At 38.1% G+C, this 25302-nt stretch overlaps 1 protein-coding gene across 5 annotated transcripts in view; it reads left to right on the forward strand.

Moving 5' to 3' along the window:
• The window catches only part of BCAT1 (branched chain amino acid transaminase 1), a 91175-nt gene that overhangs the window by 39012 nt on the left and 26861 nt on the right, over positions 1 to 25302 (forward strand). For 3 of the 5 annotated variants that reach the window (XM_036301053.1, XM_036301052.1, XM_036301056.1), the window contains exons 3-6: positions 4153 to 4353; positions 13456 to 13566; positions 16185 to 16304; positions 24997 to 25160. In XM_036301053.1, the coding sequence (XP_036156946.1) occupies positions 4153 to 4353; positions 13456 to 13566; positions 16185 to 16304; positions 24997 to 25160 (596 nt within the window). The remainder of the gene's footprint in view (positions 1 to 4152; positions 4354 to 13455; positions 13567 to 16184; positions 16305 to 24996; positions 25161 to 25302) is intronic. The other 2 variants (XM_036301055.1, XM_036301054.1) reach the window with 1 other exon arrangement.

Consider the following 25302-nt stretch of genomic DNA (forward strand, 5'->3'; position numbering starts at 1 on the left):
CTCATCATGGGTGGTCCAGAGGTATTTTAAGAGTCTTCAGCCCAAATGGGTGTGGCTCAGTGGTTGAGTATCGACCTATGAACCAGGAGGTAATGGTTCAATTCCTAGTCAGGACACATGCCCAGGCCTCGGGGTAGGTCCCCGGGGTGGGGGGGGGGGGATGCAGAAGGCAGCCAATCAATGATTCTCTCTCAACATTGATGTTTCTCTCTCTCTCTCCCTTCCTCTCTAAAATCAATAAAAATATATTAAAAAAGAAGAGTTTTTAGAAAAGTAGTGAAAATTATATAATGGGCATTGATTCTTTAAGGGTTTGCAACAACAGAAGGCCTTTTATGAACTATGCTAAGTACATTTAAAAAAGAACAAAACTGTACCAGTCTCCTGTCAGTATCCAATCCAAGAAGATCAATTAAAGTTCTGTGAAGTTTAGAACTGAATTAATCAGACATAAGTGATATGTATAATAGTTACTGTACTAAATGAGAGTTAGGCCAACACAAGAAAGAAACATGACTCCCATTTCCCAATTGTTCCTATCAATTAAAAGGATTTTATGAAGCCAAACCAAGCCTTTTGCAGGGTAAGCTGTCTATAGAGAGAGATTGTATGAGCAGTAAGTAAAGCAAATGCTAGGGAGTTTGAAAGCTGAAGATACTGCAACAGGTTACTGAGCCAGATGGGGCTGCCAGTTTCCACACTCACTGCTGGAGCAAGAAAGAAGAGAGTTTGGATAAACTGGGGGCATCTCATGTCCCGTGCTACAAATGGAGGAAATGCTCGGGAGAAAAAAGGGGTGGAGGAGAGGGCTTCTGTAACCATGTTTTAGTCCTTCTGTCTTTCCTTCCATGTTAGACAAAGGTATGCAACCCAGAATTCTTAAGGACTTGTACTGTTTTCTGGCACTGGGCTGATATGTACCCAAAATACAGTCCCACCAACCTCTTGTCCCTTGTTACAGAACCTTGATTTTGTTTGCAGTTCACTGACTGGCCCTAGGTGACAACCTTGCATTCCTCGCCTTCCTTGCAGCTAGAGAGATCCATGTGACACATTTCTATTCAATAAGACATAAGAAATATTCTGGCAAAATTTTGCTTTTGTGATTAAAGGGAACAGAAAAGTCTGCTATCGTCCTCGCCACTCTTCCTCTAGACTTTGGTTAGATCATTAAAACTGAAGTTACCTCTGCAGCAGCCTTTTTTAACCCTGAGGAGAAGCCAAGAAAAATCACAGAACCACAGGGTTCCAGAACACTGCCAGGCCTGGCTCCTCCAGACTTGTTATGTGAGAAAACCAACTCCTATTAGTTTTTGACTGATGTGCTGCTGGATGCATTAATAAATGATAAGTAAAAGACTTGTGCAGAACATTAATTAGTGAGAGGTAGATTTGAAAAAGGGAGTTGGGCTAAATTTTTTGGACATGAATCTATAGCCATGTAACTGTTCTTGGACACTGAACAGGAAAAAGATACAGAGTATTTGCTACTGAGGGGGTAGTAGCAAATGAGGAATCAGACCTACTAAAGAAATACTTGAAAAGACAAGTGTCTCGGTTCAGTGACTGATGTGGGAAACCAAGGGTTGTGAGAATATGAGAATGACAAAGGACCTTGGAAGTAACACGATGCACCGAAAATACAGAAAAATACACAAAGGAATTTGTTAGTGAAGGTCATCTCTGGGGAGTGGGAATGCGGTGGCCCGGAAAGTAGTTGGGGATTTTATACTTTTCATTTTCTTCCCTTCTTTACAGTCAAGTTTTTAAGTAAAATAATAAACATGCATTGCCCTTATTCAACACGTTAAGGGGTAAGAAGGAAAGAAGTAGAAAGTAATATGAATGTTAGAAATAGAGACCAAGTTTTGGAAGAAATGTTATGTTCCGTTTTAGATTTGTAATGAGCTTTTGTTTTAGAATGCATTTCAGCCGGAATATTATTCTAAAAATAAAACTGGTCATCATGTATAATATAACCAAATGATTAAGGCAGCTGGAAGGCAGTGAATTAATCAAAAGTAATTAGATCGTTTAAAAATAATGATAAGAGCTGATGAGATAAAGTGAAGACTTATATTTGATTTTGGGGTGTGGGGGGATGGATAAGTACTTTTTGTGTTTAAATAAGTGGAGTTTGACCTTCCTTACAGCTTGTTAACAGGTTGAACCTGTGCCTAGTTAATATTGTTTTATAACCGGTCAAAACCTTCCGTCACCTGTGGTTTTTGTCAGCATTCTATAGCTATTAAAAAGTGACTGATGGCGTTGCCTGTGACTTACATGTATTTGTGTTTGGTCATTTGTAATCTACAAGCCGGCTATGTGGTGTGTTGGTGAAATACTGATGTGTGAGATTATTTCCTATTACTCTCATTTATCTTTCTCTTAGTCAGAGCTTCCTTTGTTCATTGTTTCCTCAGTACAGAACAGAGGATTAATATGTTGGTGTTCATTTTCTACTTCTCTGTGTTTAAAGAGGAACACAGTTGCTTCGTTCTGCTCATTGCTTCTACAGTTCCCTCTGGGGTGGGAGTTGCGGGGGACGGGGAGGTGGTTAAGGCTTCTTTGGGGGAGCTGAACTATAACCATCACCAAGATGTTCACTTCCTAATGACAACAAGTGATTGCTGGTGTTGCTATATTTATTAGAGATGACCTCCCTTTCTTTTTTGCCAAGTGCTAAACATGAGCCCTATGATGAAAACAAGGGTGTGTGTTCTCCTTTTTCATCATTTTATTCCATCTGCTATTTTTGTCCCTGTTTCTGTATATCACTGAATTTTGGTTCAGATACTTATTAGGCAGTATACATGGCTGAGATTTCAAACAACAGGCCGGATTCTGAATGCCGGCATGATTTGTTTGGCTCACGTACTGTTAAATTTCTGAGTCAGTTGCCAGCATTTAAAAGTCAAGTGGGGGATGTGAGGGTGATCTGGCTGCAACATCTGTCACCTCTGTGACCACCGGGGTTGATTCAGCTGATCTGGCTGGCTAGGCAGGTGTCCCCTTCCTCCCTCCCTCACTGATCCAGGTGCAGTCCAGGTGCTTTCCTCCCGAAGTTGCACGCTTAATCAAGAGAATGACCTTTTCCCAGAGAAGAGAACTGGTCTTCGAACAAGAGCACACAGTAGCTGTGCTCCTCTGCTCAAACCTCCAAACAAGCTCTTAAGGACCATTTGTAGGAGAATATAGGGTAGTCAAGCTTCCAAGACTTCAGATACATCCAAGTGAGGTGCTACACCCAGCTGGTGTGGCTCAGTGGTTGAGTGTCGACCTATGAACCAGGAAGTCATGGTTGGAGTCCTGAAGTCAGGGCACATGCTGGCTTGATTCCCATTGGGGGAATGCAGGAGGCAGCTGATCAATGATTATCTCTCATCATTGATATTTCTATTTCTCTCTCTTCCTCTCTGAAATAAATAGAAAACACATTTAAAAAAAAAATAAAAACGCATATGAGGCCGTGGCTGGTTTGGCTCAGTGGATAGAGCGTCGACCTGCGGACTGAAAGGTCCCGGGTTCGATTCCGGTCAAGGGCATGTACCTTGGTTGCGGGCACATCCCCAGTAGGAGGTGTGCAGGAGGCAGCTGATGGATGTTTCTCTCTCATCGATGTTTCTAACTATCTCTCTCCCTTCCTCTCTGTAAAAAATCAATAAAATATATTTTTTTAAAAACCCACACATATGAGGCACTATATGTGGCAGTCTGCCTTTTTTAGGATTAAATACATACATACATATAATAAAATAAAATAAAAGTGGGGCTGTGGCCGGGTAGCTCAGTTAGTTAAAGCATCATCCCAGTATACCAGGGTTTCAGGTTTGGTCCCCAGTCAGGGCACATACAAGAATCAGGCAATCAATGCATATATAAGTGGAACAACATATTTCTCTCTCTCTCAAATCAATAAAAAATAAAATAAAAAATCAAGTGGGGATAGGGGAAATGGGTGAAGGTGATCAAAAGGTACACAGTTCCAATTATAGGATAAATAAATTTGGGGGATAGAAAAAAAAGAGTCAAGCGATTTCAATTTTCAGTGGCTAATGACTTAAATTTTATGTTGTTTTTTTACTCTCTTTATTTGTAGCCAGTTAGATGTTCAGTTACTCTTCTCTAATGGGGCTGATTTTTTCCCCCCAGGCTAAAGATCTAATAATCACACCAGCCACCATTTTAAAGGAGAAACCTGACCCAAATTCTGTGGTTTTTGGAACCGTTTTCACGGACCACATGTTGACAATCGAGTGGTCCTCAGAGTTTGGATGGGAGAAACCACACATCAAGCCTTTTCAAAACCTGTCGTTGCACCCTGCCTCGTCGGCTCTGCACTATGCAGTGGAGGTAAGCACACTGCAATGAAGGATGGTAACATGGTGCTCTTCACTGGGGGCACCAAGTAGCTCCCTCTGCTAAAATAGCTTTTGGGAAGCATGGACTTGATCATATATACTAAAGGGAGTCATAAATGTCTTTGAAACTTTTCCTATAGACAATCTCATTGAAGGTAAGTCTCAACAACGAATTTTTTTAGATATTCTTGAGTTTTCTATAATGTCAATAAAAGTCATTTAGAGCAAATAAGAAAGACAGTTGGTAAGAAAATTTGCAATAAAAAAGAATTTACTTTTAATATTTTACAAAGTCACCTGTCTTCTCAGATCTTCTAATGGTTGAGAAGAGGCCATTGAGTACAATAATTTGGTTAGATTTTAATGCTAAGTGCATGTTTTTATGACCAGCGATGTGTAGTTATGCATGTTGAGGGACATGTAATTAAAGGCCATCCTTCAGGCATGAGTGGAATAATTATAAGCATTAAATATTTAGAGATGCTTTCTCTGGTCCTTCATAGGATTCACACTTAGCCAGATACGCAATACACTCCCCATTCCCTTGACCCTGATTTTATTTTACTTGTAATGTGTTAGACATACTTAGAATATTGGGATGCTTAAAATAAGCAATAGTCTACCTATTAAGAGACTAAAAGATGGTAATATTAAATATTCATAACAATAATGAATTTTTTAAATTGAATTCCTGCAGTGTGCCCTGCACTGGGTACTTTATAATGGGTCATCTCATGTTATTATTTTAAGTGAGAAAGCATATATTTCTGGATTCCAACTTTCTGGGCTCAAATTCTGTCTCTGTTGCTCTAAAGCAGGGGTCCTCAAACTTTTTAAACAGGGGGCCAGTTCACTGTCCCTCAGACCGTTGGAGGGCCGGACTATAGTTTAAAAAAAAAGACTATGAACAAATTCCTATGCACACTGCACATATCTTATTTTGAAGTAAAAAAACAAAATGGGAACAAATACAATATTTGTATTTGCATGTGGCCCGCGGGCCGTAGTTTGAGGACCCCTGTTCTAAAGGGTACTTGGGAAACTTATTTAATGATTATATGCTTCCAATTTTTTAATGATGAAATTGAAGTGATGATAATACATACCTCATAATGTTATAAGAAGAAGGTAAGGTGATTCATTTAAGCATATAGAGCCATACCTGCTGCATAATGAGAGCCTTGTTATTAGCTATTATTACTATCCCTTGAAACATTATTATCACCTATAGATATAGAAGCAGCTTCAGAAAAGTTAAGTTTCTTGTTCAAAATTGTGTAGCATTTAGGGAGGAGTCAGGGTTCAGATGGCAAGCTCATAATCCCTGTGATAGTTTCCCCAAACATATATACTGAAATTACAAAAAGGCCTGTCCAGTTAACTTGTTCAAAATTATAAATTCAAATCATCGGAAACATATTAGCTGCCCCAATGTATCCACTAAATGTTGACTTTGGAAGTCTAAGCTTCCATTCCCATCTTTGTGTTTTAACTGTACCAACTTCGATGAGTTCTTACATTATTTAGTCCAATCCTCAGTTTCTTGAATTATAAAATAAGAATGGTAGCTGCCCTTGCCTCTGTCATTATGTACAGTGAAAAACAAATGAAATAAAATGCTTATGAACTTGAAAGAAGGAATCTGACAGTGATTCTCATATAGCTTTCATTAGAATCACCCGGCTCCACCTTCTGAGGCTCTGATTTCTAAGTTCCCATGTCATCTTAATACTCTCGGAACCACATTTTGTGAATCATTGGCTTGTGGGAAGTAAACAAGAAAGGATTAAGGTCATTTTGAAAGTTAAAAAATATTTTGATAGCCATTGGTTTTTAAAACTCACTGGGCATCTATTTAAATGAGTGGATTAGTTTTGCCAATGTAGATTTTTGTGACCAGGATAGTTTTTTAAAAAACCTTTAATTGCTTTTATTCTCTGTTAGATAAAAACTGAAATTTGTATTATCAGTCTTCATTGAATAATATAAACACAGGGGCTGTTTTGCATTAAGAACTGGACTGTGTTTTACATTAGTTATCTATTGCGACATAACAAAATTAATAGCTTGGAACAGCCACTATCATTTTATATCTTGCATGATTCTGGGGATTGACTAGAATGGCTGGTAGTTCTTGGTTCTTGTCTCTTATGTGGTTGCTGTCAGATAGTGGCTGGGATTGGAGTTGGCTCAAGCTTCCTGACACATATGTCTGATGAAACTCAAAGAGGTGGTGGCTGAAATGCTGGGGCTTTCTTGGCATCACGCTTTGTCCACATGGTGCGCCCATTATGGTGTTCTGAGAGTAGCTAGACTTTGTCCTCTGTGACTTGAGCTCCAAAGCTTTTTGTCACAAGCAACTGAGCCCTGATAGGAGCTCTGTGCTTTTTATGACCTAGAATCAAAAGCACAGCATTACTTCTGCCATACTCTGTTGTCATGGTGATCACAAAGGCCTGCCCAAATTCAACAGGAGGGAATATACTATCCCATATATACCCTTCACCTCCCGATGAGGAATGTCAAAGGTCTAGAAGATCATGAGGGATTGGAAAGATTGTGTGGCTATTTTTGGAAAATATAGTCTGTAACATGTATCAGTGATAAATGGGGAGATAACATGATGTGCTTGGTTACCTCTCCATCAGTTTGGCACTTAGTTAACAGGAGAGATACTAGGAGAGTATCATAGGAATTTAGGAAGTGTGATGGCCATGTGCGGAGAACCTCAGGGTCCCTGGATTTTCTCACGAGGCATATTTGTTCCATTTCCTGTTCACTCATTCAATGGACGTTGAATGCCTACTATGTGCTTGGGACTGTGCAAAGTGCTCGGGATCGGATGGTAAACACACTAGCCATGATCTTGCCCTCGGAATTCTTTTCTTTTTTTAAACACCCACTGAGAAAGTTAGGCAGATACTTGGTTTCCAAGGTTTCCTTCCCAAATGTTAGGTGAAACATTTTCTCTTATACTGACACACTTATGTTTATCATGTGCCAACATGATTTTTAAGTTCAATAATTATTGTATTTTTTAATACAAAAGTAAATATAAGAGTGAATTTCTTGGCCATCTTTCTCTTCCACTCATCAGCCCTATTGGTTTTAGAATCCATTTTACTTTGAGATCTACAACTACTTGTAGCTTTTTTAATACTGCAAATTTTTGATTGATAAATAAGTGAAAGTTTCAAACAGAGAAGGAGAGAAATGTAAACTAAGAGTAGGGGATATGGATAAAATAAAATGAAATGATAACTGGCACTGCTTTTTCTGGTTGAAATAAATATTTAGTGAAATAAAATATAATTTGAAAAAATGACCAATATATATACTATTTGATGAATATTTATAAATGAATGCTCATCTAGGTAAAGAAAAAAACCACTTAAGCACCCCCAGTGTCCCCTTCACATCATAAATCCCGTGTCTTCTGGCAATGATTATCCTCACTTTTCTATTAACCTTGCATGAACTTTTTTGTAAAATGGGATTATATTGTGTGTGTTTTCTTAAAAAATGAACAAAGTGAGCCTGTGACTTCAAGTGAAACAAAGGACTCTATTTTGTGCCAATGCTAGCATTTTAGCCCTCCAGTAGAAATTAGAATTTCAGAAAACTTGGATTTACCACTGCAAATTTAACCCTTTCTGCTGTTAAATCCAGGGTGGGCAAAAGTAGGTTTACAGCTGTGAATATGTGAAGCACAGAATTTATTCTTGTATGATTATTTGTTAATTACAGTATTTTCATTGTTCTGTATTTTGTTGTATTGTGTATTGTATTTTCCACATGAACAACTCTACACCTATTTTTCACACACCCTGTAATTTTCTGGTGATATTTGTGGTGATGTTAATAGGTTTTAAAAAAATACATGAAAGAGATGTTAGTTTTGGGAAGATCTGCATAACTCATTGAACCAACATTTTCTAAATGACCATTGCATGACATGACACGTTTTTGCACAAGTAAGGATTCAAAGTGCAAGATAGGCTCTGATAGCTTTTATTTTAACTTTTGTTTCCAGCTTTATTGAGATATAATTGACTTAGGACCATATTTAAGATACACAATGTAATGATTTGATACACCTATTAGTTGCAATATAATTACTATAATAACGATAGTTAACACATGATGGCTTTTGATATGTCAGTTTGGCTAGTCTGAACTACAGTACCTAGAATTCCATTTTTAGCTTTCTTTTGGTTAGAATGGACTATAAGACATTCTCTTGTGTGCTGAGGGAAGCAGTGGTTGTTTTATTGCATACACACACCTTCCATCAAACACTAGTGTAGGTGCTGTTGTGAAGGAATTTCTCAGATGTGGCTTAATTGTTTGATTTAAAGTAAATCAGAAGGGAGAGAATTCTGGGTGAGCCCGACCTTAGGATTTCATGAGGTCAGAGACCCCACACATTAGCTAGACCTGTGTGTTCCCTCTTTTCCTCTGCCTCTCCCTTCCTGACTGCCCCATGTGTCCCTTCCTGACTGCCACGTGGATGAGCTACAGCTCACACCTGAGGGTCCAGCCTGCTGGTGACCTTCTTTTTCTGGCCTGCCCTACAGATTTTGGACTCACCTAGAGTGAGTCCAAATGCATTGGCCAATTGCTTCTAATAAGTCTGTTAATATTACATATATTTCCTACTGGTTCTTCTTCTCTAGTTGAACCCTGTCTGGTAGACAATTGGATTTTAATAAATTAACAGACCATGAAGACTTCATTGATATGGTTTCAGATTCTATATTACAACTAACCTTTAAGGAACCATCTCTTGACAAGTTTAGGAATAACAGAGAAGAATATCCATAATTCTCCGCAAAAGGCTACCAGAAATACCTCTCCCTGTCTCAACTACATATGTGTGTGAGATTGGGTTTTCTTTTGTGCATGTGCTTCAATTAAATCAACATCCTGCAAATAATTGAATGCAGAAACAGATATGAAGCATAACCAATGGACATAAGACACTGCGGGGTAGGGGAGGCCGGGGGAATGTCAAGGGGAGAAAAAAAAAAAAAAGGAGACCTATGTAATACTCTTTGTAATACTTTAAGCAATAATAAAAAAAAAAAAACAATAAGCAATTAAAGTTTAAGAAAATAAAAAAGAAAAGAAAATCCAGTTGTCTTCTCTTAAGCCAAACATTAAAGATCTGTAATAATTGAAAATAGTACCACATTTCATACTAATTATTTTGGGAAAAGCTGAGGTATTTTTCATTAAAATACTTTAACATGTCATGATTTAGAATTATAAATAAGTAAATTTCTTACTTCTGATTTCTAATACGGTAAATATTGACAGAAAAACATCATAAGTAAAAGCTCTTTGAATCTTCATAACTTTTAAAAATATAAGTTTTAAGGCATCCTGACACCAAAAAATAAAAAATAAAATTGAGAAATGCTGCTTAAGGATATACCTAGGAATGGTGCTACTGGTCATAGGACATATCTTCCATTTTATAGGTATAGGGAAATTATTTTCCATAGTGGTTTTGACCATTTTTATACTCACTAGCCATGAATAAATGTTTCTATTGTTTTACAAACTTTTCATGTCTCAGTAAAGTCAGATTTTAAAAGCTTAACCAATTTAGTGTAATGGCATCTTATTGTGATATTAATTTATGCACACCTTTTCATATCTTTAATGGCCAATTGGATATTTTCTTATTTGAAGGGCCTGCTTGTTTGAATCTTTTATTCACTTTTCTATTGTGTTGTCTTTCTTTTTGGTTTGTAGAAGTATTTTGGATATGGGCTCTTTGTCAGTTATACGTGTTTTAAATATCTTCACTCTTTTTACTCTATATAATTTTTTCCCCCCCTGTATTCCCCCATTCAGTCTTGTCTGCCACAATCAGACAAACAAAAAGGGCAAGGACACTGTTCTCTTGCATCTGTATATAATATTTTGATAATGAGAAATACATTGTTTTTTAAAAATTGAATTTATCAATCTTTGCTTTATATTTGATACTTTTGTATCTTGTTTAAAGATTCTTCTCCTACCCCTAGATTATGAAGCTATCCTCCTACTGGCATATTATTGGTTTTTGTCTTTCACAGTTAGGTCTTTAATCCTAGATTGGTTTGTATATGAAGTAGGTTCTGTTTTCTTCCCCCTTTTCTTCTTCTTCTTTTCTCTCTCTCTCTTTTTTTTCTACAGAAACCCAGTTGTCCCAGCACTATTTAAAAAGACTGTCCTTTCCCCTCTGATATGTCATAGCACCTCTGCTGTGTATGCATAGGTCTGCTTCTGTATACAGTTTGTTCTATTGTCTTGTCCATCTGGGTCTCTATTCTGTTACTTGTCTACCTTTCACAAATGCCACTGTCTTCATCTCCAAATCATTACAATGAGTCTTGATGACTGCCAGGACAAGTCTTTCTGTTTTGCTCTTCTAGTGCCCTCGATCTCCGTGGTCAGTTGCTTTTCCATGTAACTTTTAGATGCAGTTTATCAAGTCAGTCAACTTTCATAATTCAGTTTGCAAAGAGAAAATAAAATGTCCTGACATGATTTTCATTTGGGTTGCACTCAATACATAAATTAATTTGGGAAGAATTAGCATCATATCATATTAAGTCGTTCCATCTATGTGCATGAGATTGCTTTCTACATTTAGCTAGCTCTTTAATGACTTGGGAAAGTTTTGTATTTTCCTTATGGGCCTTTCACTTCTTTTGTTAGATTTTCCCACCTTAGTGTTCCTTTTATTTTTATCATAAATAGTTTTTTTTTTAATATATTTTTTTGATTTTTTACAGAGAGGAAGGGAGAGAGATAGAGAGTTAGAAACATCAATGAGAGAGAAACATCGATCAGCTGCCTCCTGCACATCTCTTACTGGGGATATGCCCGCAACCCAGGTACATGCCCTTGACCAGAATCGAACCTGGGACCCTTCAGTCCGCAGGCCAACGCTCTATCCACTGAGCCAAACCGGTTTCGGCCATAAATAGTTGTTATCTTTAATTTTATCATACATAGTTTTTATGTTGCTGTTCCATAGAAGTATAATTTTGTATCTGGCTACTTTGCCTAAACAAATGATTTTAAGAGGTTGTATCAGTTTTTCTGGATTCTCTAGATATTTAATCTTTTCTATATTTTGTGCTCTATGACAGTTTATTTTTTCTTTCTTTAAATTGAATGCATTTTATTTTATTATTACTGGCTGTAGAGTATTGAACTGAAGTAGTCACAGCAGACAATTTATGATATTCCCAATCCAAAAAGGCAAGCTTTAAGTTTTACCATCAAGTATAATGTTTTCTGCAAGTTTATTTTAGATATCCTTTGTCATGTAAGAAAGCTCCCTTTTTTTTTTCTTAATTATCTGGGAAACTTTAAAAAGTCATAAATGAATGTTCGATTTTATCAGATGCATTTACCACATCCAATGAGAAGACCATATATATTTTTCCCCCTTGGTTCCCACATACACTTAATATAATCTCATTAATTGATTTTCCAATCTCTCTTCCTGGGATAAATTCCAATTAGTCATACTGTGTTTTCCTTTTGTATATTTTGCATCTATTTTACTCAATATTATTATATAATCTTTACATCTATTTGAATCTATATCAAATGCATACAATTTAAGAATTGTGAGGTAAATAAGATCTATGTTACCTATTTCATTTTGTATTTAGTAATATAATCCACCAGTTCTTAAAAAATATATAATTGACATATAACATTCTATAAGCTTAAGGTGTGCATTGTGTATATTGCAGTACAATTGCCACTGTAGCCTTAGTTAATATCTCTATCATGTCGCATAATTATCATTTCTTTGTTGTGGTTGGAATAGTTAAGACCCAGTTTTTTAGCCATTTGCAGTTTATAGTACAATATTACTTATGATCACTATGCTGTACATTAAATATCTAAGGCTTATTTATCTACTACTTGCACCTGCTAGCTCTATTTTAGAAAGTATTTGTATAATACATTGCTTTCTATATCTTTTTGTTTCAGTTGTTTTTTAGTGAGTCCAATTTGATAGCCTTATCTTTCAACTTTACTCTGATTATATTTAATAAATTATTCCTATATTTGCCCTGGCAACATTGAATTTTGTGCTTTTTAATTGTGCTACATGATTTATATTTCTTCTCTTTTCTCATGTAAGCTTTAAGGCTAGGAGCCTCTTAGTAGCCCTACTTTTCATTACCATTCAGTTCAATGTATTTTCTCATTTCCACTATTTTTCTTCTTTGACTCATGCTTTATTTTGTAATGGGCTTCTTCTTTTCCAAACTATGGACATTTTCTAGTTATATTTCTAGTATTGATTTTTGGCTTATCTTCTGGTGGAGAACATGTGAAAACACCATGCATTGTGCAGGTGGTGTGGGCTGGGCTTTGTGCAGTGGGTTAGTTTGTTGCTCTTTTTCAAGTCTTTCATACCTTTATTGAGTTTAGCCTGTTTTTCTGCTGGTTACCTAGAGAATCTGTGTTAAAATTTTCCACTAACATGACTGATTTTCCCCTTTCTTTTGTATTTGCCAGTACATACCTGCTTCTCAATCTTTTCACATCTCTGTGTAGTGATTTGTCTGGGACAGCACATTTAGGGAGGTGAAATAGCCCCGACATAGTATGGTCTTGACTTGCTTGGTTTTTATGGTTCTTGGAACTTAACCCACTCTGGTCATATCTAGATTATCTACTATCCAGAGTCTGAACGAGCCAGATTCAATGAAAAGATACCTGGGTATTTTGAGTTTCTGCCTCTGTTGTCTAGGCAGTTGGTCCATGTTGTGCGATTGGGGATGGTTTTCGTTTAATCCTCATAAATATATCGGCAATATGGCTCTATCTAAACACAGGATGACTGCATCCCCACCAGATATTGGTAATAAAATGACTTCTTTCTATTGCGATTACTCTTACCAATCTGTCAGTTGTTTGCATTTCTAGATTTAGGGGTCTCTGGTTGAGGTGGGGGTTAACAGCTTTACGGGATGAAGGAGATGAGCACCCACAGACAAATCATTCCTTTGAACACAGGGATTGTTTTCATTTACTTAACCTCTAAGACTTATCTCTCTTTCATCTTCAGTTATTTGAAGGAATGAAGGCATTTCGAGATGTAGATAATAAAATTCGACTCTTCCGGCCAAACCTCAACATGGATAGAATGCACCGATCTGCTCTGAGGGCAACTTTGCCGGTAGGTAAATTTAGGGATTTCTTTTGTGTTTTCCTTGACGTAAGTTTACCACCAAAGAAATAACTTCGGAATACTTATATATTCAGTACAAACCACATGAACACTGAAGTTATATCTGATTTACTTTGTAAATTAGTGAGGTAAAAATGTAAGGAAGCAACCAGTACCATTTGGCAATTCCTCAATCTATTTCTTATAGTGTCTGTGGGGGATTAATGTGTGTGTGGGACATAAAAGGATAAGGAATAAAAACATGCCTCAAACAAAAGTAAATAAAATTTAAAGTCTGTATGAAATTATAACATTGAAAAAGGAAAACATGGTGTGCCACACAGGTATTTGGGGGATATTTTGCTTAATTGCTTTAGACACTAGCAAGTATACAGTTATTTAAGTCATTATTTGGATATTTTACCCCAAGTTTTGTTTTATTTTATTTTTAATTAATTAATTAATTAATTAATTAATTTATTTTTAAATATACCTTATTGACTTTTTATAGAGAGGAAGGGAGAGGGAGAGTTAGAAACATCGATGAGAGAGAAGCATCGATCAGCCGCCTCCTGCACACCCCCCACTGGGGATGTGCCCGAAACCAAGGCACATGCCCTTGACCGGAATCGAACCTGGGACCCTTCAGTCCCCAGGCCGACACTCTATCCAGTGGGCCAAACCAGCCAGGGCCCAAGTTTTGTTTTAAAAAGATGCACCATGATATCAAACTGGTTTTTCATGGCCATTGGATCCTGGCTATGACTTTGTTATGGAGCAGAATTCATTATAAGGTGGGTTAGATTTAGAAGCTAAACTTTACATGTAGGTGGAAATGATGTTGATTACTTTCATTCCCAGAGATGTGACCAGCTTCCATTTCTATATTCTGAGGACTTAGCCTCCAGAAACTTAGCCCAAGCTGTGCATAAAAGAACCCCAGAATGGCTAAACCCAAGTAACTACTCCTTATTACTAGTGGTTGTCAAACTCATTAGTCAACAGAGCCAAATATCAACAGTACTTCTTCAAAATAGACTCGCCCAGGCCGAAAACCAACTTCTGCGCACGGGCCACGAAATTTCCATCGCTCTGTATGTACGCCCGCACGTGGTGTTTTGTGGAAGAGCCACACGCAAGGGGCCAAAGAGCCGCATGTGGCTCGCGAGCCGCAGTTTGCTGACCATGGAGCTAGGCTCTTCCTTCTTTCTGCTTTTGTGAGCCATGCTTCCTTCTAGGGCCATAATATAATAGCAGAAGGGAAATGAAGGTAAGTTCTTTGGACTTGATCCTAGTTTCATTCTTCTTCCATTACAGACAGATCACTGGGGAAAACATTAAAATGGGCACAGAAGGAAAGGGCAGTAATATTTATTGGATAGCAGCTACGCTACAAACTGTTATGTGGTTTTACATTCTTCATCTGGTTAATCCTAACAGTAAGCCACTGTCAAGAAGGTGTATGTATTGTGAATTTTAGTAGCACCTTCGTACAGAGAGGAACACTCAAGCCTAGAGCAGTTAAATGACTTGCCTAAAGCCACACAGCATGAAGGGTAAGAAAGTGGGTGCACGTTTTTAAAGTCTTAGTCAGGTTCCCTTTCCACTAAACATTATGTCTAGACAGCAGTACCAGAGACCCAAGCAGACGTTACAGGGGGGTTTTATGCCCCATATGATTGGCAATCCTAACTTCTGTAATATTATTACACTGTAACTGCTGTTAAAAATTAGTATTTAAATAGCCAAATCCCGATGTTATGAGCTCTATTCAGATACATATTTCTGACTTATTTCTACCTTGGATAACCTACCACATTTCTGAAAGTATGTTTCTCTATCCTTCCAAGTGAGTAGAAACTACTTATTTTACAAACTAGAGGCCCGATGCATGAAAAATTCGTGCAAAAGCAGGCCTTCCTTCCCCCGGCTGCCAGGAAGCACCTGGGACCCAAGCGGCTTTGCTCCAGCCCCGGCTTTGTTCCAGAAGGACGGACATCCAGTCTAATTAGCATATTACCCTTTTATTATTATTGATTGTCAGTCATTTAGTATATGAGAATCTGTTCCTCCTTAGAAATAAACTGCATCTTAGCTTTTGTCCATTTTTCTACTGGGTAATCTGTATTTTTCTTACTAATTTTCAGAATATTGTAACATATTCCAGTATGATCTTTGTTGGTTATGTTACAAATAACTTCACCCAGTTCCTGCTTCTTACATCTTTTGAAGAATAGAAGTCCTTATGTTTTAAATAGTATAATTGTATTCATTATTTTTCTTTATGATTTGTGCTTTATGTCTCTTATTTAGGAATTCTTTTCTACCTTAAGGTGACACCAAATTTTGTATTTTTTTTAAAAAATAAAAGTTTTATGTTTTACACATTTAAGTGTATGACCCAATTATAGTTGATATTTGGGGTGTGGTAAGAGGTAGGGATCCAATTTTATATTTTCTCCATATGGATAGTACATTGCCCTATCATAATTGGGGAGGAAATACCACTGAAAAATTTTTATTTGGTTTTATTACTTTTTTAACAGTCTAAAGCTTTCTTGAGGATTCTATTATATTGCTACAAATGAAGAAAATTCCATTATTCATCATGTTTTTCATTTCTTCAGGGATTTGACAAAGAAGAGCTTATGGAGTGTATTCTACAGCTTGTGAAATTGGATCAAGAATGGGTTCCATATTCAACATCTGCTAGTCTATATATCCGTCCTACACTCATTGGAACTGAGGTACCAACTGACTCCCTGTTTGGGGATACTTTGGTGTGGAAGTTACCATTGTTTATTCTTGTGTGAAACTTCTAGTGTGGGGTGTGAAATAGTTCCCAGTAGCATCACTAATGATTCCTTTCTTTTGATAATCAAGACCAAGTGTCAGCAAACATTTTCTTTAAAGGGCCAGAGAGTAAATAGTTTAGGCTTTGTGGGCCATCTAGTTTCCATCTCAACTACTCAACTCGTCCATTATAGCACAAAAGTAGCCATGAATGTGAATGTAAATGAGTAAAGGAATGAGCAAGGAATGAGGTTGTTTTCCTTCCTCTAATCAAGACTAATCATTATTTCCTCAGTTTACCAGTGTGGTGCCTCTGCTCCTGGTGTACTTCTTCAGGTCTAGAACCAGAAATGATTTTGAAATTTAAAGGAAAGAGAGCTGCTACTTTTTATTTTCATTTTCCTGACGTCTTAGGATTGCTCTTTGGGTAAGGAGTGGGAGTAAAGGGCCCTCTTCCCCTATAACCAGTGAGTAGGAATCCTATATAATAAAAGGGTAATATGCACATTGATCCTAACAGCAGAACGACTGGGAATGACCGGTCGCTATGACGCGCACTATGTCCTTACAGGGCCTTACAGTGATCTGTGCTCCTAGCCTTCCACTTTTTCAATCAGTCGGATTTCATCACTCTTTCCATTAGAGAGGTGGTGGAGGGAGACAGTACTTAATAATAATCAGGGCTGAGAATAAGTGTCACTAGAGGGGTTGAGTCTGATGGTAGGGACAACATTTTATAGACATGCCTTTCTTTTCCTTTTATCACCTTGTAAAATCATTTCGCATATAATTTAATCAAAACAGTTCAGTTCCATGGAAAGAATTATGTTTATTCACAGCCTTTGTTTATTTATATCTTATCTTTTCACAATTAGCCTCTATTGCACTAAAGAAGCTGAATAGATTGGCAAACTAGGTGTTACAAGCAGCAATTTGTAATCATTGACTGGGGTTTTGCTCACACTTAATGTATTCTACTGTAACCTTATTTGAGATATATATTCCTCTGAGTGCTTATAAACAACATTAAATTGTCATTTGCATAACTATTAACAAGTTTCATATTAACAGCCCTATTCTAGAATCTTCGGACCTTGAGTCTGTTTTAGAGATCAGCTTATTTGCATTGATTAAAGCCTGTGATAATCAGCTTATTATCAGACCACTCCTACCAATGGAAACCCTCTTGAGTCTGTTCCTGTCCATTTCAACTTTATCACAGGGGATGATTGTTATTATCTTTAATTTTATTTTTTGGAGTCATGGTGCACCTGGTTACTAATTACACCCCTCAGTTCATGGCACTTGTTGTCACAGGTTGTATGAAGTCCCTCTTGTTTTATTCCCCTTAGTCTTCATTTCCCACTCCTCTCCTCCTCCCTCATTGGAAATTATTCTCATGTATTGAGTGAATATTCTTTTGGTTTGTATGTGTTTTTAAGTATCTCTTATTCCTTTGTATGTCTGAAATGTTAGTTTATATAAAGGATTTTGTCCTGTAGGTCTCACTGTGTTTCTTAACTTTTTCCCTCAGCACTGTTTTTACTTTCCATCCAGTTTACTCTGTCTATTTCCAGCCCATTACTTTCCACTGCTGCATAATATTCCATGCTGGGCATCTACCACACTTTGCCCCAGTTCCCTTATTGGGATTTCATTTCCCTGTTACTTCATGTAATATAGCAACGAGCAGTTTCAAAATATACAACCCAGGGAATTATTGAAGGCTCTTCCCTTGAGTGTAACATCCTTCCCCTTCAGCAGCCCATTCAGGATCCTCTTCCTCACATGGTTGCCTGGAGTGAGTCTTGTCTATTAATTGTAGTTGTCAGCTCCCCGTGGTGGTCTTATCTGTCTCTATTTCAGGCTCAGTGCTGTGGTTGGCCCAGCCCACGGAACCAAGCTGGATGGAATCACAAAGTCGGTCTGAGTGCTGAGGCTAGGTCCATGAGGAGATTCTGGTTTTGAGGCTCAGTGATGGTACAAGGGATTTCCTATCATCTAGAGAAGGGGCTGGCAAACTTGTCTGTGAAGGGCTAGGTAGCCGCTTAACTCTCAACTCTGCCTTTGTATCACAAACACAGCAGCAGGCAACTCGTGAATGAATGCGCACATTCCAATACAACTTTTTAACAAATGGGCAGCAGGCTGAAGTTCTGGCCCCGATCTGAAGTCCTTTCAGAAAGGGAAGTGAAGCATGGTTTCCCGAGGCTGACTCATTCTGGCTCTTCCTGAGTGCTTCCCCCTCGAGTTAGTCTTGAGGACTGTGTAACTACTCAGGCTAACATTTCTGTTGATTTCAAATTTTCCAACCTGTATTTCCCAGGTCATCTGTATAAGATTTCTTGTCTTTTTCCCCAATACTTATTCTCCACAGTTCCAATATTAAGTGCGGAATTTAGTTCTGTGGTCACATCGGCAGTCATCTTAATGCTCTGTGTATTGGCACACGTTGGATGTACTCACCATTGTTACTATTATCAATAATTATTTATAAAAACAAAAATAACAATTGCTCTTTCTTAAATAATTAGAAAAAGGTCAGGCCCTGGGTGCTTTCCACAGATTATTTAAAGCAGTCCTCATCCTGACCTATGAGCAGGCATCACTGCCTTCACATGTTAGGTAAGAAAGTTAGACATTCTTTTTGTCTATTTCACCTAATCTCTAGTTTCCTTTAAAATGTATGCTTTTGTAAAAATAAATGTTAAGATCGTTCTTATTTAAAAACTAAAAGAGAGTTGAGTGCTCCGTTAAATTTATACTATCTTTCTCTTTGAACAGACTGAGAGATAAACTCAGCCCTGTTCCTTACCCAGCTTAGAATAAGTCTCGGGAGAGTCGGGACTTTAGCTTCCCCTGCGATTCTTTCAAAGTCTACATATTAATCATCTGTTAGTCTAGAGGTTCACTAAAGGAAACCAGGAAAGAGACAAAGGATCATTTTTTCTCTGGTGTCAACGTAGTATATTAGGTTTTGTATGAAATTAAAAACAACAACAACAAAAAAATTCAAGTATGGTAAATAGTCATCTAGGTTCCTTTTATAGCCCTTTTCTATAAACAATATCTTATTAAATGTACAGTCCTTTGGCAAATATTTAGTTAACTTGATATAACAATGTGCGATGCTATGTATAGGGGACAAAGATGGTCTGGCACTGTATGAAGTGTACCGATTAGCCAGAGGCAGAACATTAAACGGTTGTAAGAAAGTGTGATAGGCATTTTATCTAAACCTAAGGAAGTGCAGGATGCTGTCACAGCACATAACACGAGTACTTAACCTTGTCTAGAGGTCTCATTTCCTGAAGTAATGTTTCAACAACACTTAAATGGAGATGGAAGTGTTTGTATTACTTAGGAAGGAGAGGGGATGTCTTAGTCTGCTCTGGCTGCCACGACTGAATACCACGTATCTTAAATACTGGGTATCTTAAACACCAGAATTTATTTTCTTATAATTCTGGAGTCTGGAAGTCCAAGATCAAAGTGCCAACAGGGATGGTGTCTGGTGAGGCCTCCCTGCAGATGTCCACCTTCTCACTGTGTCCTTACAGGGCCTTCTGAGTGTGAGGAGGAGAAAAGGGGGTGGGTGGGCAGGGAGCTGAGGCTCATCGTCCTGTGTCTCTTCCTCTTTTACAGAGAGATCCCAGCCCTATTGGATGAGGGCTCCACTCTTTTGACCTCATTTAACCTTCATTACCTTCTTAAAGGCTTTATCTCCTGGTACAGTGGGTTGGTGGTTAGAGCAGCAACATATAGATTGGGGGCGGATACATTTCACTTCATAATGGGAAGAGGATGGAAGGAGAGGATTCCAGGTAAAGGGGGTAGGACAGGAAAACATTCAGAGGTAGGAAGGTAAGGAGGAACCCAAAGGGAAAAGGGTTCCCTCTGGTTGAAGCTTAAGATGCTCAGAGTGTGAGTGCTATGGTGAAGGCTGGGGGTGCAGGGAAGCGAGCCCCGGGTTGAACTCTTCAGGTTAGGAAATCTTAGGTACCCCACTGATTTCTCCCCCTTAAACGTTTACATTGTAAAAAGAGCTCTGAATTATCAGGAGAGGATCTAGAGTTTAATAACTCTGAAACCTTGGGGAAATCATTTGTTTTGAGCCTCAGTTTCTCCAATTTAAAAACAGTTATACTATAACCTTTAATTTCCTGGATTGTTGGATGAGAAGAGATAATGACTGTGAAATGTCTTAGGAACAAAAAAGTGCTGTATAATTACTGAGGATTTTTTAAAAAACCTTTCACCAAACCAAATAGTTTTCTTTACAAAAACACTGCGTGGGTGGATTTGTTATCCCTTCCTTTTGTGATACACTCTCAAGGCCCTGCATGGACCACCCTGGAGTCCAATATTCTTTACTGTTTTCTTTGCTCATCTTTTAAAAGGACTGGCAAGATTGAAAAAACAAAAACAAAGACAGGTTGTTCTTTGGATTAAAAAAAAAAGTCACGCTGCTCTTTCTGAAAAATGTTTGTTATTCCCAATTATCCTGTTTCTTCTCTGTCCTTTGTGCCTTGCCTAGACAGAATTATTCTCAAGCCTCACTGCCACTGTGCTTTTCTGTCCTCCGGGCCAAAACGCGTGACTATTATTGCTTTCCTCAGCTCACTAAGCCCTTTCTGCCGTGGTTCAGAGTATCTCTGAAATCCTGCCTTTTTATAAGCTGATTTTCTGACTGACTGGGACAGAGTGGTAATTTTCACTGTGACAGGTCTCTTTATTTTTCATCACTCCCAAGTGCCTTATTATTCTCTGCAAACCATATATGTATTTAATACCCTTGTATATGTATTTGTGAGGTATAATATAAAGTAAGAAAAGTCTTTCTTGTTTTGTACACATCAGAATTTCAATTTCAAGTTCATTGTGGTCCCTTGAGAAGTTATGTACTCTGCATCCGAGATTTATATTCCTCATTTTCCATGGGGTGTTTTTAAAATTTTTTAAAAATATGTTTAATTGATATCAGAGAGAGGAGGGAAGAGAGAGAGAGGGATACAAACACCAATGATGAGAGAGCATCATCGATTGGCTGCCTCCTGTATGCCCCCTACTGGGTATAGAACTCACAACCCAGGCATGTGCCCTGACTGGAAATCGAACCTGGATCTCCTGGTTCATGGGTCAACGCTCAACCACTGAGACACACCAACCAGACGATGGGGTGTTTTTTAAACACTCTCTTCAATTAATTATGTGTGAAAATAATCAAAAGAAACTAGTAGAGAAGAATGAAAAAATCAAAGTCCTCATAAGGAAATGAGACATTGAAACTGATATACACAACTTATCAGCTGTTTTGTCTTTCATTACTTCTTTCTATTTTTATGGCTTGTGCTTTATTTGATCAGAAGCCTGACCTTGTCATTATGAAATTATGTTTATGCTGTTTGACTTATATTATATAACAAACTGCTCTTAGCTGTAGCCATTGCACAGAATTTAAATTGCCTTTGAGGATAAAAGGGAGAATTAAGACAAAGAATGGTTCCTGAGGCTAGAAACCAAACCAGCAAGCTCCCTTCCTAATGGAGTTACATTTTATTTATTTCCACTCTCGAAGCACTGTGACCTTTCTCAGTAAAGCCACAGAGTTCTTTTCTTAGAAAGACAGTAAAGATGAGTTATCATTTAAGGATGAAGGCAACTCAGTTGTACTTGTAAAACATCAGTTGACCTTCCCTAAATTTCAGAAAATAAAATGTCAGTACACATAAACACATTTTCTCTCCGCATTGAAAAGTTCTAGTCTATAATCTACTTGCTTGCTAAGAATAGAAGTATCACTTAAAGATTTACTGGGATATTTTCCCCCACAAGTGGATTTACCCCATTTCCCATTGGTGCTCTTTACTACCACCTAGTGGAATATATGAACTTTGCCTGTTGGTTAGCATTGGGAGAAGGAAATGAATAAGATGAAATTTATCTTGGAAAAAATTTTTCATGACGATGAGTTTTTGTTACTTTTTTAGTAATAATGCAGGTTGCAAAAAAATACATGAGTTCAGAGTGAAGAAGGCGCAGGAATTCATGTGATATCTAATAACATGCTTATCCACAAATAAAGCTATTTTATTCAGAAACTTAGAAGCTGGATAAATCACAGAGACTGTGTCTTGCCTATTGTACTTCTAAATTATGTTCAGAGGCGTCTCTTAATTTCTTAAGATGAGGCTTCATAAAAATTTAAAATATTAAGCTTCAAAGCTCCTGTACTAGGAAGGGATTACTGTTCTTAAACTGATAGGTAAGTAAAAATGTAGAGATAAGATAGTCAGTTTTTATCCAAGCTGGAAAGAAAGGCAGATGCCTGTCTTCTGAGGTGTTCTCTCCCAAACAATGAAACAAAAAAAAGGCAAATGAAGCTTTAAGGCTCTTTGCTCTGTATTGGTGGGGGAGCTCTGTTCAGCCTCTGTTAAAGAACGAACACGAATGAGCAAAAACCCAAAATCTGTTATTTATTGACTAATTTCTTTTACTTGGTTACCATCATAGTGTCATTTCCTCTGTGGCCACCCGGCTTGGTCCTCATGTTTACATGGGATGTGAATAGAATCATCTTCCCTTTCCTCAGGGGGACATGCCTTTCAGATGGCATCAGTGTGACCAGATACAGACACATTTTTTTTATGCTCATGAATATTTTGCTTACTCGATTCTTCTTTTTAAAAAAAAATACTCACCCAAGGATATGTTTTTATTGATTTTGGAGAGAGAGGAAGGGAGAGAAAGAGAGAGAGAGAGAGAGAGAGAGAGAGAGAGAGACATCCATGTGAGAAATTGATCAGTTGCCTCCTGTATGTGCCCTGACTGGGGATCAAACCTGCAACCTTTTGCCCAGCTGGTGTGCTCAGTGGTTGATCATGGACCCATGAACTAAGAGATCACCAGTTCAGTTCCTGGTCAGGGCACATGCCTGGGTTGCAGGCTCAATCTCCAGTAGGGGGCGTGCAGGAGACAGCTGCTGGATGTTTCTCAGCAATGTTTCTATCTCTCTATCCCTCTCCCCTTCTCTCTCTAAAATCAATAAAAATATATGAAAAACAAAACAAAACACCTGCAACCTTTTGGTTGCAATGCTCCAACCAACTGAGCTATCTGGCCAGGGCTACCTACTTGATTCCTGATGATGTGTGCATAAGTAGGGGGAACAAGGCCTAGGTAGGGGAGTGGGAAATATAATTAAAATTCAGAAAAAAAGTGTATCATCAGATCCACTTTCAGCTTGTTTCATCAAACAAGACAAAAGCCACAGAATCCATTGTAATTGAAATTCCTCTCATTTTTCCCCTGGTAGATTTCTACCCCCTTCCAGCCAACCAGTTTCTAGTGAAGACTCAACACAAGCATTTTATATCCCAGGACACTCTATGGAAGAGTCCTGACTTGTTTTCTTATTTCCTGAGTGGCACAGAATGGCCCCATGACCTCTGCTGCCTGAATGATAGGTAGCCTTCAAAACTTCCAGCCTCTCAATTTTTTTCTTTAATAAACAACGGACACTAATTGCTTGTAACTGCCATTGTGCTGAAGGAATGCATATGATTTTGCACTGTTGTCTTTGGTGAATGTTGGTGGGAAGGCCATCTCTGTCTTTGTCATCCTCTGCCTTTTGGGGAGTTAGATTTACCTTGTCTGGTGTTTGCCTCTAGTGTTGCTACACCCTTGCTGTTTGTACCTGTCACAGTGAGGCCTGGTAATGCACAGTTTCCTACATCTACCTGCTGCTGGAGCCCCTGGCATGTCTATAAAAACAGAAGGAGAGGCTAAAGAACCAAATATTAGCCCTAGCTGGCTTGGCTTATTGGATAGAACATCGGCCTGTGGACTGAAGCATCCCAGGTTTGATTCCAGTCAAGGGCACGTACCTCGGTTGCAAGCTCAATCCCCAGCCCTGATCGATGTTTCTTTCTCTGTCTCTCCCTCTCCCTCTACTCTCTCTAAAAACAAAATCAATGGAAAAACATCCTCTGGTGAGGATTAACAAACAAAATAAAAGAAGAAGCAAATATTATATTTCTCACCCCCAAAGACTAAAATCATGTCTGGGTTCTTCCCTTTTTCCATTTCCAATCAATGCAACATTGAAGGGTATTATATAGCTGGTTGTTAAAAATATACTTCACTGCCCTGACCGGTTTGGCTCAGTGGATGGAGCGTTGGCCTGCAGACTCAAGGGTCCTGGGTTCGATATCAATCAAGGGCATGTACCTTGGTTGTGGGCACGTCCCCAGTAAGGGGTGTGCAGGAGGCAACTGATCGATGTTTCTCTCTCCATCGATGTTTCTAACTCTATCCCTCTCCCTTCCTCTCTGTAAGAAAACAATATAATATTTTAAAAAATATATATATACTTCACTAAAAACCCTACTAACCAAAAAGGGACATACTTGCTTTTCCTCTAAAAATCAAAACAACTCAGAAAGCAAAGCATAATGAAACGTATGTACTCCATTCTCTGTGTTTTCTTCTTAGAAGACCATTGGGCTTTGTGTCACTCACTATTAAAAGTAACAGCATCTGTCCTTTGCTCTCCCCTTTGGGAGATAGTTACAGCTCCATTCCAGACTTTAAGGCTGGTGTGTACATTTTAAATGAACAGTTGTGTGTACTTTTAATTTATTGCAGCCTTCTCTTGGAGTCAAGAAGCCTACCAAAGCCATGATCTTTGTGATCTTGAGCCCAGTGGGATCTTACTTTTCGAAAGAAACCTTAAATCCCGTGTCCCTGTGGGCCAATCCGAAGTTTGTAAGAGCCTGGAAAGGTGGGACTGGGGACTGCAAGATGGGAGGGTAAGTAAATCTGTGTTTCTGTCTAAAGGAAAGAGTTCCTCATGATCATTGAGTGCCATTTCACCTTGGTACCCTTACAGAGATGAATATTCCAATCATAATGCTTGTTTTTGTTTTGGGTTTAGTTTTCATTGAACTTGTT

The sequence above is a fragment of the Myotis myotis genome, unplaced genomic scaffold (genome assembly GCF_014108235.1).
Source record: "Myotis myotis isolate mMyoMyo1 unplaced genomic scaffold, mMyoMyo1.p scaffold_m19_p_3, whole genome shotgun sequence".
Classification (NCBI taxonomy): Eukaryota; Metazoa; Chordata; class Mammalia; order Chiroptera; family Vespertilionidae; genus Myotis; species Myotis myotis.